The sequence below is a fragment of the Sus scrofa genome, chromosome 11, assembly GCF_054392235.1.
Source record: "Sus scrofa isolate SSC_HxYL_T2T_F1_AM1 chromosome 11, Sscrofa_HxYL_maternal_Yorkshire_Landrace_v2.0, whole genome shotgun sequence".
Taxonomy (NCBI): Eukaryota; Metazoa; Chordata; class Mammalia; order Artiodactyla; family Suidae; genus Sus; species Sus scrofa.
The window spans coordinates 1,306,308-1,320,062 of NC_139393.1; the positions used below are offsets into that span (position 1 = coordinate 1,306,308).

The window sequence follows — 13,755 nt, forward strand, 5'->3', positions numbered from 1 at the left end:
GGGAACAGGATAGATAGCCCAGAAATAACCCCCTGTACTTATGGCCAAGGAGGCAAGAATATACAATGGACGAAAGACGGTCTCTTTAATAATTAGTGCTGAGAAAACTGCACAGCTACTTGTAGTAGAATGAAATTTGAAGATTCTCGGTAGTTCCTATGTGGCACAGTGGGCAGAAGATCTAGTGTTGCTGCAGCTATGCTATAGGTCTCAGCTAGGGCTCCCATTCGATCCCTGGCCTGGGAATGTTACCAAAAACTCCTAAAGCTCATCAATGAAGCTTCGATATGCTGTGGGTACGGCAAAAGCAAAACAAAACAACAACAAAAAAACCAACCTTAGAGTGGATTAAAGATCAAATGTGACACTGGATACTGTGAAATTCCTAGAGGAAAACATAGGCTACACGGGAGTTTCCGTTGTGGCTCAGCAGGTTACAAATCCAACTAGTATCCATGAACATGCAGGTTCAATCCCTGGCCTCCTTCGATGGCTTAAGAATCTGGGGTTGCCATGAGCTATGGTATAGGTCGCTGATTTGGATCCGGTGTTGCTGTGTCTTTGATGCAGGCCCACAGCTGCAGCTCCAATTTTTTTTGTTGTTGTTCGTCTTTTTGCCTTTTCTAGGGCCGCTCCCACAGCATATGGAGGTTCCCAGGCTAGTGGTCTCATCGGAGCTGTAGCCGCCGGCCTACACCAGAGCCACAGCAACGTGGAATCCAAGCCGCGTCTGCAACCTACACCACAGCTCACGGCAACGCCGGATCCTTAACCCACTGAGCGAGGCCAGGGATCGAACCCGCAGCCTCACGGTTCCTAGTCGGGTTCATTAACCACTGTGCCACAACAGGAACTCCTGCAGGTCCAATTTAACCACTAGACTGGGAAGTTCCATATGCTGAGGGTTGGGACCCAAAAGAAAAAAGAAAAACACACACAGAAAACAAACCATAGGAGTTCCTGTTGTGGCTCAGTGGTTAACGAATCTGACTAGGAACCATGAGATTATGGGTTCGATCCCTGGCCTCGCTCAGTTGGTTAAGGATCCGGCGTTGCCGTGAGCTGTGGTGTAGGTCGCGGACACGGCTCGGATCCCCCATTGCTGTGGCTCTGGCGTAGGCCGGCGGCTATAGCTCCGATTCGACCCCTAGCCTGGAACCTCCATATGCTTCAGGAGCAGCCCAAGAAATGGCAAAGAAGACAAAAAAAAAAAAAAAAAAAAAAAAAAAAAGAAAAGAAAACAAACCATAGGGAGAACACTGACATAAATCGAAGCAATAGCATTTTGGCTCCATTTCCTAGAGTAATGGAAATAAAAATAAACAAATAGGATCTAATTAAAGTTAAAAGCTTTCACAGAGCAAAGGAAAACATTGACAAAATGAAAATCCTACTGAATGGGAGAAAATGTTTGTAAATGATATGACCAATAAGGGGTTATTATCAAAAACATAAAAACACATCATACAATTTAATATAAAAAAATCAAATACTCTGATTAGAAAATTGGCAAACCTGGGGAATTCCCCCTTGTGTCTCAATAGAAATGAATCCAACCAGTATCCATGAGGATGCGGGTTCAATCCCTGGCCTCGCTCAGTGGGTTGGGGATTCAGCATTGCCGTGAGCTGCGGTGTAGGTGGAAGACTTGGCTCGGGTCCAGCATTGCTGGGGCTGTGGTGTAGGCTGGCAGCTGTAGCTGCTATTTGACCCCAAGCCTGGGAACCTCCATATGCTGCAGGTGTGGTTCTAAGAAAAAAAAAGAAAGAAAGCAATAAAAAGAAAATGGGTAGACCTGAAAAGACATTTTTCCAAAGAAGCCATACAGATGGCCAACAGGCACATGAAAAGATGCTTAACATTGCTAATTATCAGAGAAATGCAAATCAAAAGCACAATATGATATTCCTTCACACCTGTCAGAAGAGCTATTGAGTGGAGAAACGGGAACACATCACACTGTTTGTGAGAATGAATATTGGTGCAGCCACTATGGAAAACAGTAGGGAGGTTCCTCAAAAAACTAATAGTAGAATTACTATTAGTTATCTAGCAATTCCAGTCTTGAGCATAGAGAGAGAGAGAGAACGTGAAAACATTAATTTGAAATGATATATGCATTGCAATGTTCATAGCAGCATCATTTACAATCATCATTTACAAAAAAGCATCATTTTTTTTTTTTTTTTTTGTCTTTTTGCCATTTCTTGGGCTGCTCTCTCGGCATATGGAGGTTCCCAGGCTAAGGGCCAAATCGGAGCTGTAGCTTCTGGCCTACGCCAGAGCCACAGGAACTCAGGATCTGAGTCTTGTCTGCGACCTATGCCACAGCTCACAGCAATACCGGATCCTTAATCCACTGAGCAAGGCTGAGGTTTGAACCTGCAACCTCATGGCTCCTAGTTGGATTCGTTCACCACTGCACCGCGACGGAACTCCAAAACCTAAGTGTTAATCATCATATTAACGGATAAAGAAGATGAGGTACATATGTACAATGGAATCCTACTTAGCTGTAAAAAGAATGAAGTTTTGTCTTTTGCAACAAAATGGATGGACCTAGAGGGTATCACACTTAGTAGAAAAAGTCAGACAAAGACAAAAACTCTATGTTATCACTTGTATGTGGAATCTTTTCTTTTCTTTTAGGGCCGAGCCCAAGGCAAAAGGAGGTTCCCAGGCTAAGGGTCTAATTGGAACTATAGCCACAGGCCTATACTACAGCCACAGCAACACAGGATCTGAGCTGCGTCTGTGACCTACACCACAGCTCAGGGCAACGTCAGATTCTTATCCCACTGAGCGAGGCCAGGGATTGGACCGGCAACCACTTGGTTCCTAAGTTGGATTCATTTCCCCTGTGCCACGATGGAAACTGCTCTAATGCATTCTCTAAGTCTATGGCTGAGTTTATTCGCAAGAATCTTTATTTAAGCCTTCAAACTAAGTGTAACCTCAATAAAGAGAAATTATTGCAATGGTTCATGTTAACAGAAAAGGATGGTGGTGTTAAGTTTTCATGGAGTTATTACAATGTTGCCCCACATTTGCTAATAGAGGACATTTCTGTTGTGAAGATAGTGACATCAGGAGTGCCACTGTAAAACGGAACAGTGTGATAAAGTCTTATTTTACCGTATTGAAAACTTAAGTTTTATAACAATGAAATGTTTGTAGAAAGATAGGTGATACCCTTTGGAGAAAGGGGGTTGAAATACATGATGGATATCCTTCCATCTAAATAGCGGTATGTTGGAGTTCCTGTCCTGGCTTAGTGAAAACAAATCAGACTAGTATCCATGAGGACGCAAGTTTGATCCTTGGCCTTGCTCAGTGGGTTAAAGATCTGACGTTGTCTAGAGCTGTGGTATAGGTGGCAAAGGTGGCTTAGATCCAACTTGCTGTGGCTTATGCCGGTTCAGCCTCTGGCCTGGGAACTTCCATGTGCTGCAGGTGTGGCCGTAAATAGCAAAAAAAAAAAAAAAAAGAAAAAAAAAAGAAAAAAAAAAAAGAAAAATGAGGATAACAGTGTATTTACTGCATTTTTCCATAGGTGGAAGAATTACCTCATTTGTAAATTTATGAGTCTTATATTTTACCAGACTGTTCAGTGAGTGGCGTCTCTAAAACCTCAGTTCTTCGTGAAACCTTCATGCATGACTGTAACTTCATTAAAAACTTCATGTTGTTCATCATCGCATTGAACTTTAAAATGTAACATCGTTCGTGTCTCTACTACTAGGCAGTGTTGTGAGAACACCATGAAATTTGGGTCCAACTTGTTCACCCATTTAGCGCCCAACAGCGTGGGCTCAGCGGCCCCGACAGCCGCCAGGCCGCGCCGGGCCGGGCCGGGCCGGCCTCCGAGCTCCCCCTGACGTGGAACCGCGGAACCCGCACCGCCCGTGACGTGCGCCCGGGGCCGAGCTGTAGACGGCGAACAAAAGAGGCCCCGCGGCCCGGAAGGCTCCTCGGTCGAGCCCGCGCGGCCGCCCGGCCGCCCGGCCGCCCCTGGGTTCCGTCCCGCCCCGGGCGGCCGGGGAGCGCGGGGCCTCGTCCGCCCAGGGCCAGGGAGGCGGCGGCCCCGGCGCGGGGCGGCCCGGCCCTTCCGACAGGCGGGCGCCCGCTCCGCGCAGCCCGCTGCGCCTCCATCTTGGCGGGCGGCGGCGGGGAGCGGCGTCTGGGTCCGGCCCCGTCGCGCCGGCCGCTTCCCGGGCGCCGAGTCGGCAGCGGGCGCCGTCCCCGCGGCCGCCCGGCGGGGCCCAGCCCGGTTTCCCGGGACGCGTGGGGGCGGCCCCCCCGCCCCCCACCCCCGAGCCCGACAAGATGGAGGACGTCGCCTCCTCCCGCAGCCATGACGGGAGCGGGGGACGCCTCCCCACGGGGCTGCGGCGAGGGGAAGCGCTGCCGGCCCTCGGAGCCCGCGGGCGCCCCCGCCCCGGCCCCGGCCCGGGGCTCCCGGCTGCCGCCCCCGTGGCCGCCCCCCCCGCCCGCTCGCCCCTCCCGGGGCCGCCAGACACTGGACAGGGAGGGCGTTGGGGACATCGAGGCCGCGGCGCTCCCCGCGCGGCGTCGCTCGCAGCCGCCGTAGCGGCCGGACGCCCAGGCTGAGGCCCCTGGGCCGCGGGGCCCCGACAGCCCCCGAGCGCCAGGGGCCGAACGGCGGCCGGTGCGGCGCGCAGGGGAGTCGGCGGCCCGACCCTGACGGGCTGGGGTGGGGGCGGGGGCGGAGGGGCGGGGTGGGCCGGAGACGCGGGGGTGTGGCCTGCGCCTGACGGACAAGCCGTCGGGCCAGCCCCTCGAGGGTGTCCTGAAGGAAGGCGGACGCAGCCAATGGGCGTGCCCGCGGCGCCGGGCCCGCCTTCCACGCCGGCCAGTGAGGGCGCGGAGGGCGGGGCCTGGCGGGTCGGGCCGCGCCGCCGCGGCCGCCGCCTCCGCCTCCTCACCAGCGCTAAAGCCGGGACTGGACCGATCGGAGTTGCGCTGGTTCCCGAAGGGGGGTGGGCCGGGGGCGGGGAGGTTCGTTCCGCGGAGCCGCAGCCAGAACCGGGTGAGGCTTGTCCCCGCTGTGTCTCCAGCCCAGGGCCGCCGACAGTGGGGGTGGCCGGGAGCGGCGCAGCCTCCGGAGGCGGAGGCGGAGGCGGAGGCGCCGGGAGGCGGAGATGGGTGAGGGCAGCCTCCGGAGCCTCCCACCGACCCGGGACGAGCGCCCGCGGCGCGGCCGCCGTCGCCGCTGCCGCGTCGGGGCCTCGGGCTGCTGGCGGCTCCGCTCATGTCCCAGGCGCCTTGGCGGGCGGCCCGCGGGCTGCGGGCGTGCAGGCGCGGCCGCGAGGGCCGGGTGAGGCGGACGCCGGCGGCGGGGGTCGCCCGGGGCCGCCCGGGGTGGGGGCGGGCGGCGGGGGTCGCGGGGTGGGGGTGGGGCGGGTGGGGGAGGGGCGCCTCCGTGGGCGCTCGCGGCGCGTTCGCACCCTCCCAGGCGCGGCGCGAGGTCTCCAAGTTCGGGGGCGAGGGCGCGGGCGCCCTGCGCCTGGTCCCCTCCTTGGCCGCCCCGGCCTCGGCGCGCGCGCGGCTCGGCTCCGCACGTATTGTTTGGCTGGGTCTCTAATGGCGGACGGGGAGGCAGCGCTGCCGGTCGCCGACTGCGGCGGGGGGGGGCAAATCTCGGGCCCTGGGCAAGTGCTCGGGGCAAATGCAGGGGGTTTCCGCCTGGCGGCGACTCGAACCCCCCCTCCGCCCCCGAGTGGGTGCCGGCGCGCCGGGGATGGCGCTGGGTGGGCCGATTGGGGGATAGGATTCCCCGCTGGCGTCGAGGCTGCACCCGCCCTTCCCCCTCTCCCTCCCGGAGCAGGCTCGCCGTCCTCCGCCTCCTCCCTCCAGGTTTTGCCTTTCACGTGGGTTTTGGTCCCAAATAAATATTTAACGTCGTTTTGCTCTACTTTACATAGGAGGGGGTTGTTGGTAACGGGCTGGGAAGCAACAATCGAAGGTCCGAGGCTCCTTGACCTCTTATTCCCTTCTCTGCCTCCTCCTGGTGGAAAAGGCTTGCTTCTCCCACCTGGTTAGATGTTCTTGATGCATGTTTCATTTTTCCTCCTACCCCAGGACCAGGATTCGCCTTCAACCCTACCTGGTGCATCTTTGGCAGAACGTGAGGAGGAAAGCACCCCCATTGTGAGTCTTTTGCCCGTATTTTGAGGCTCTTAGAGGACGTTGTCAGGTTGTAGGGCTTCGGCCGGGGGGGACTAGTGCGTCTCCGTTATTTTGAGTGGGAGGAGCTTTCCCCGGGGTGGCAGCTGCCCCCGGGGCGAAGCCTGGGTAATGGCTGGTGAGGCAGCTGGGAGTGGGCGCTGCTGTTTGCACCGCTGCAGACATCTCTCCTGCTGCAATACCAACCTCAGCAACCAGACGACGGGCTCCTGCAGCTGCTCACGTTACCCGGGAGGAGGGGTGGTGCGAAGGAGGGCATATTGCTGGTGCCCTCTAGAGTTCCATGGTGGGAACTGAGGTTGTTTCCTTTCTGATGCTGTGTGTGCAACCATCTTTAACACTTTTCTTCCATTACAATGGATAATCGATTGAAGGGATTGGAGAAACATCCATATTTAACTCTTGCTGTGTGACATAACAAACACGTTTTGACTCTTGGGGTTCATGCGGTGGTAGATCTCTTTCATGTGTTTGCTTAAGAAAGGGCATGAGTCTACTCCAGTTCTCAGTTTACTGGTGTCTGATCAGAGCAGTCCACTGCTCTGGTTACTTAGTCCTTCATCTTTTGTGATGCTTAGTCTTCACTTGAGTTACTCTTGAACGTGTTACTGAGAGTTCTCTTCTAATGCTTGCAGTTTTTTGGTTTTAAGGCGGTCTTGTACTGTGGGAGACAGTAAAATAAACATAACCAGGCATTTCCGGTCAATTGAAATTAGTTACAAAATATCAGTGAAGTTAGCATTCTGGATAGATACATTGTATCTCTGGAGCTCACTGACAGTTGATATCCTAACTTGTAGATCTCTGTCAGAGGTGAGTCATCCGCATAGTAGCTTATGCCTGAATATTAAGTCCCAGTGGGTCAAAAGGTAATGGCTGATGAGTGTATGCTGAATACTGACTGAAGGAAGAAGCCAGGGTGGCAACTTGTACTAAACCAACGCGACTTTAGGCAGGTGCTGGGCACTTCCACCTATTATTTACTTGAATCTTGGCAGATAGCCTGCAGCATGTATTGAGCCCCTATTGTGTGCCAGCACAATACTAAATTAAATTTTTTTTTAAGTTAATGATGGAAACTTTCAAATTTATGAACGAGAATAGTATTTTGAACTTCTCTGTGCCTGTCGTTTGCATTGTGTAATTTTTAGCACGTCCAGACTAATTTAAGCATGTATTAAGTAATTTAATCCTTACGGAAACCCAGTGTTTTTATTCCTGATTTGTAGGGGAGGAAACGGGCGTAGGCAAACACCCAGGTAGGAGTATTTGGTAAAGCAAGGATTGGAACCGAACCAGTTTGATTACAGGTCTAAGTTCAGCAAATGTGTTGTCCTGTTCTAGAGCATATATTTGTTCTACAAGTTTAGAAATTGAAACAGTGAAAAAATTCGAAGGTTACAATGGCCTGTCTGTGTTCTTTTCCTAGAAAACAGTGGGTAAACAAATAGAAAATGTTTATATCTCATTGAGTACCTTTTAAAAAATGGTTGTGAAGTTCCCTGATGGCTCACCTGGTTAAGGATCCTCTGTGGCCACTGATGTGGCACAGGTTCAATCCCTGCCCGGGAACTTCATGTGCTACGGGTGTGGCCCACCCTCCTCCCACCCAAAAAAGGAAAAAAAATAGGAGCATCTCAGGTATCACTATTTTAGTGCCTTAAAAAAAAAAAAAAAAAAAAAAAAGGGGTTGCTGCCAAGGTGCTGTGGTTTAAGAATCAGACTGCAGTGGCTCAGATCAGTGTAGCAGTGTTGGTTTGATTCCTTGCCTGGTGCAGTGGGTTAAAGAATCTAGCGTTGCTGCACCTGTGGTTGCTGCTGTGGCTCCAATTCAATTCCTGGCCTGGGAACTTCGATATGCTGCGGGTGTAGCCATAAAAAGACAAAAACAAAAAAACCTAACAGTATGTATTTGAATCAGAAATAATATATTCTTGGAGTTCCCTAGTGGCCTAGTGGTTGAGGATCAGGCGTTGTCACTGCTGTTGGTGAGGGTTTAATCCCTGACCTGGGAACTTCAGTGTGCTGCGGGTGTGTCCTCCTCCAAAAAAAGAAATAATATGTTCTCTTTTTCATTGTGTCTTTGTACAATTTAGAATCTGTAGTAGTTTCCCAAGACTGTAACTTGAGTGAATATAAGTTTTGTAATGAGTTTAAAGTTCTTTTCAGGCATTAGATCATTTAGATATAATGTAACAAAGATTTGCTCTTTCAGCTAGATGAGCAATGCTTGCTTTATCACCACATATTTTTACAAAAGGTTTATCTTTTTCCTTTGTTCTTATTTGTGATATTGATGCACGAAGGTTGAATGAGTTTGTCTAGTAGACATTCGGAGATGAGGACATAACCAAATGTATAATCGACACATGTATACTTATGAAAGCCAAAGTTCTTTTATTTTATTTTATGTTTTATTTATTTATTTTTTGCTTTTTAGGGCTGCACCTGTGGCATATGGAGGTTCCCAGGCTGGGGTCCAAATTGGAGCCACAGATGCCAGCCTACACCACAGCTGCAGCAATGCGGGATCTGAACCACGTCTGCGACCTACACCACAGCTCACGGCAACGCCAGATCCTTAATCCCTTGTGCCAAGGCAGGGATCAAACCCGAAACCTCATGGTTCCTAGTCGGATTCGTTTCTGTTGCGACACATTGGAAACTCTGCTGTGGTTCTTTTTTTTTTTTTTTGTCTTTTGTTGTTGTTGTTGTTGCTATTTCTTGGGCCACTCCCGAGGCATATGGAGGTTCCCAGGCTAGGGGTTGAATCGGAGCTGTAGCCACCGGTCTACGCCAGAGCCACAGTAATGCAGGATCCGAGCTGCGTCTGCAACCTGCACCACAGCTCACGGCAACGCCGGATCGTTAACCCACTGAGCAAGGGCAGGGACCGAACCCGCAACCTCATGGTTCCTAGTCGGATTCGTTAACCACTGCGCCACGACGGGAACTCCTTTTTTTTTTTTGTCTTTTGTTGTTGTTGTTGAGCTGTGGTTCTTTTAAATACAGTTGACCTTTAAACTTCCTGGGCTTCAACTGTGCGTGTCCACTTATACCTGGATGTTTTCAGTAATAAATATGGCAGTACTGCACCATCTGAAGGTATTTGTGCTTGTGGATACAGAGGAACTCAGTATAAGGAAGGACCAACTATTAAGTTGTACGTGGATTTTCCCCTTAGCAGAGGGCTGTCTACCCTAACCCCTACTCCCCCACCCCTCCTGTTTTTGAAGAGATGTGGTTCTTATTTTACTTAATGATTTAGCTTGGAATTAAAAATTCCTTTACTTAAAACACCAACTAATGGTGCTTAAAGGTGCCAGACAATAAGATGAAGATAACTCAGTTTTTAATTGATGTTGATTAAATGTTTTTTATTATACTTAAGTTATTGTGCATTTAATGTGAGTTAGGTGCTTTTAGATGTAATTATGATCTATTTTGACATTCTCATGTTTATGGTACCTTTCTTTAATACATCCTTAAATAGTATTTGTTCCTTGTGCCTGTCTTTTTTTTTTTTTTTTTTTTTTTGGCCATGCCTGAGGCATGCAGAAATTCCTGGCCACGGATCAAACCTGGGCCACAGCAGTGACAATGCTGGATCCTTAGCCTATAGTGCTACCAGGAAACTCCATTCCACCTGTCTTTTTAAACAGTTGAGGAAACTATACAGAGTGGTCCCTGCTTTTTCATCATCTTCGTATATTATCTCATGGCCTGGACTTTTTTTTGGTAACTTATGTGGTGATACAACTCTGTATCACTTGGGTGTTAGATGCTAACATGAATGTTTTAGATTTGTGTGGATCTGGCACTGGAACAACAGAGTTTTTGTTCTTAAAAGTTTTTACTCTATGTTGCCCTTGTTTGAGGAACAGAAGTGCCTAAATTTAATGCATTTAAGACAAGGCATTTTTACCTCTAGTCAGATTCTGTGTTATTACTGCGATGGAAGGAATATGTGTGCATGCGGGAGCTCTGTCTTCGTTGTCAAGCAGTGTGGGATAATTAGAAATGTCATGTCTTTTGTCTATCTGGACATTCATACTTGTCTCTGTACCATTTAACAGCATTCAAAAGTATTAATATACTGAATAACAGCTATGATGAGAGAACTTTGGCATATTCAACTTGAGTGTTTTGTGTTTTTTTTGTCTTTTTAGGGCCACATCCGAGGCATATGGAAGTTCCCGGGCTAGGGGTCTAATCAGAGCTGTAGCCTCTGGCCTACACCACAGCCACAGAAACGTGGGATCTGAGCCCAGTCTGCGACCTACACCACAGCTCATGGCAATGCCGGATCCTTAAGCCAGTGAGCAAGGCCAGGGATTGAACACGAGTCCACATGGATCTTAGTCGGGCTTGTTAGTGCTGAGCCACGACGGAAACCCCGCGTGTGTTTTTTTAGGCAATGAAAGATGAGCCAACTCAAGTGTTTGCTCCCGCTGGAGTCTCTAACAGTATTTTATGTAGGGCAGTTGAAGTTAGGAAGCAAGTAGACAGATTGCTTTGACTTCATGCATTTTCCAATTTTTTATTTCAGTTGATTAATTTTCTTCTATTTCTGTCAGAACGTAGAATTGGGATTTTATTTTTTATTTTTAAATCTTTTTTTTTTTTTTTTTTTTTTGTCTTTTTGTCTTTTTTTTTTTGTTGTTGTTGTTGTTGCTGCTATTTCTTGGGCCGCTCCCGCGGCATATGGAGGTTCCCAGGCTAGGGGTTGAATCGGAGCTGTAGCCACCGGCCTACGCCAGAGCCACAGCAACGCGGGATCCGAGCCGCGTCTGCAACCTACACCACAGCTCACGGCAACGCCGGATCGTTAACCCACTGAGCAAGGGCAGGGAACGAACCCGCAACCTCATGGTTCCTAGTCGGATTCGTTAACCACTGCGCCACGACGGGAACTCCCTTTTTTTTTTTTTGTCTTAAATCTTTTTAATTTTAATTTTTTTCTTTTTACAGCTGCATCTGCAGCATATGGAAGTTCCCGAGCGAGGGGTTGAATCAGATCTGCAGCTGCCAGCCTATGCCATGGCTACAGCAACACCAGCTCTTTTAATCCACTGAATGAGGCCAGAGATATAACCCGAGTCCTCATGGATACTAGTCGGGTTCTTAACCCACTGAGCTACAACTGGAACTGCAGAATTGGGATTTTAGAACTGAACAGGATTTGTAAGCTGTTCAAGTCTGAAAGTTTTTATGGACAACTCCAATATGTGAGAACTGTACAGCTGTCACTGAAAAGAGTTGCTGTTGGAGAAATCCCTGATTCCAACTATGGGGCTCTTGATAACAACTGTAGTTTAATTTTTTGTTGGTGTCTTTTTTAGGTGCACCTGTGGCAAATGGAAGTTCCTAGACTAGGGGTCAAATCGAAGCTGTAGCTGCTGGCCTACACCACAGCCATGGCGTATCTGAGCCAATCTGTGACCTGTGCTGTAGTTCACGGCAACGCCGGATCCCAGACCCACTGAGTAAGGCCAGGGATCAAACTCGAGTCCTTATAGATAATAGTTGGGTTTATTACTGCTGAGCTGAGACGGGAACTATCTTCATTTTTTATTTTTGCCGCTTACCAGCAAGGAAATTATTTTATGTAATTGGTGTTGCAAATTTTTATATCTGCAACCTGTTTTTTGATTTTATGTTTTTATGGCCACACCGGAGGCATTTGAAAGTTACCAGGCCAGGGAAATCTGAGCCACAGCTGTGACAATGCTGGATCCTTTAACCCTCTGTGCTGGGACAGGGTTTGAACCTAGCCTCTGCAGTGACCTGAACTACTATAGGTGGATTCTTAACCTCCTGCACAGATGTGGGAACTCCTGCAAGCTGTTTTGTAAACAAGTCATTTTGTAATCTTCTGTCTGTGGTTAAAATAGTAATGGGAAGAGAATTATGAAGGCCAGCACCAAACACTTAACCTGGTACCAAGGTAAGTTGGTCATCCTAAAGTCTGTTAAAAGTTGGATTACGATACGTTTGAGCATATCTGTTTTTTATTGCATATTTTAAAATATTTAAAATATATCAATTTTTCAGATCAAGTTTTATACACTTGAAGCACTTTGTAACTGCAGAATATATTTTTGTCAACTATTGAAAAGTATATTGTAGAGTTAAAATGTATAGAGAGGTTTGCAAAATCACGTGATCAGGTTGGGGGTTTGTTCTTAGCTCTCTTTTATTTTTAGGAGCTCCCGTTGTGGCGCATCTGAAACGAATCCAAATAGGAACCATGAGGTTGAGGGTTCGATCCCTGGCCTCACTTAGTGGCTTGGGGATCTGGCATTGCCGTGAGCTGTGGTGTAGGTCGCAGACGCGCCTCGGATCTGGCATTGCTGTGGCTCTGGTGTAGGCTGGCAGCAACAGCTCTGATTAGACCACTAGCCTGGGAACCTCCATATGCTGCAGGTGTGGCTCTCAAAAGATAAATACACACACACACACACACACACACACACACACAATCTTTTATTTTTAACTTCATAGCAGCAGTCCCTTGAAAGTTAGAAGCAGGAGTTCTCATGTGTCTCAGTGGTTAACGAATCTGACGAGGAACCATGAGGTTGCCAGTTTGATCCCTGGCCTTGCTCAGTGGGTTAAGTATCCAGCATTGCCCTGAGCTGTGGGGTAGGTTGCAGATGCGACTTGGATCTGGCATTGCTGTGGCTCTGGCATAGGCCGGTGGCTGTAGCTCCTATTAGACCCCTAGCCTGGGAACCTCCGTATGCCACGGATGTGGCCGTAAAAAGGACAAAAAGACAAAAAAATATAAAAAAATAAAAATAAATAAATATTAAGACAAAGGTCCTAGGAGTAGGGGTTCCCTTGTGGCGCAGTGGGTCAAGGACCCAGTGTTGTTGCTGCAGCTGCTTGGGTTGCTGCTGTGGCGCACGGGTTTGGTCCCTGTGGTTCAGGAGCTTCAGCGAGCCATGCTCACAGCCAAAAAAACCAAATTTGGCTTAGGAATTGAATTTATTGTTGCAATCTCATTTTATTTATTTTATTTTAAAATTTTTATTTATTCATCTATTTTTGGCTGGCCTCTGGCATGTGGAGTTCCTAGGCCAGGGATCAGATCCAAGCCGCAGTTGTGACCTATGACACAGCTGCTGCAGTGCCAGATCCTTTTAACCCACTGTTCTGGGCCAGGGATCAAACCTGTGTCCCAGCACTGCAGAGACACTGCTGATCTTGTTGCGCCAAAGCAGGAACTCCACAGTCTCATTTTAAAATTTTTGGGGAGGATTTGTTTTAAAGCAATAAACTTACTTCATTCTAACTATATATTTTGATAGAATAGGAAAAATATTTAAATTTTTTTATTACTCAATGAATTTATTGCATTTGTAGTTGTACAATGATCATCACAATCCAGTTTTATAGGATTTCCATCCCACACCCCCACGCATCTCTCCACCCCTGAAACTGTCGCCTTTGGAGACCATACGTTTTTCAAAGTCTGTGAGTCAGTATCTGTTCTGCAAAGAAGTTGATTCTGTCCTTTTTTCAGATTCCACATGTCAGTGAAAG

The 13,755-nt window shown here is 48.8% G+C and overlaps 1 protein-coding gene across 25 annotated transcripts in view; it reads left to right on the forward strand.

The window, feature by feature from the left end:
• Positions 1–4,936: 4,936 nt before the first annotated feature.
• The window catches only part of ZMYM2 (zinc finger MYM-type containing 2), an 82,260-nt gene continuing 73,441 nt past the window's right edge, over positions 4,937–13,755 (forward strand). For 11 of the 25 annotated variants that reach the window (XM_084981191.1, XM_084981192.1, XM_084981194.1 and 8 more), the window contains exons 1-2: positions 4,937–5,050; positions 6,103–6,171. Coding sequence is in view for 6 of the 25 variants with exons in the window: in XM_021065426.2 (XP_020921085.1) it covers positions 5,163–5,338; positions 6,103–6,171 (245 nt within the window). In the remaining 19 variants the exon portion in view is untranslated. Of the gene's footprint in view, positions 5,339–6,102; positions 6,172–13,755 lie in introns of all 25 variants that reach the window. The other 14 variants (XM_084981177.1, XM_084981178.1, XM_084981190.1 and 11 more) reach the window with 5 other exon arrangements.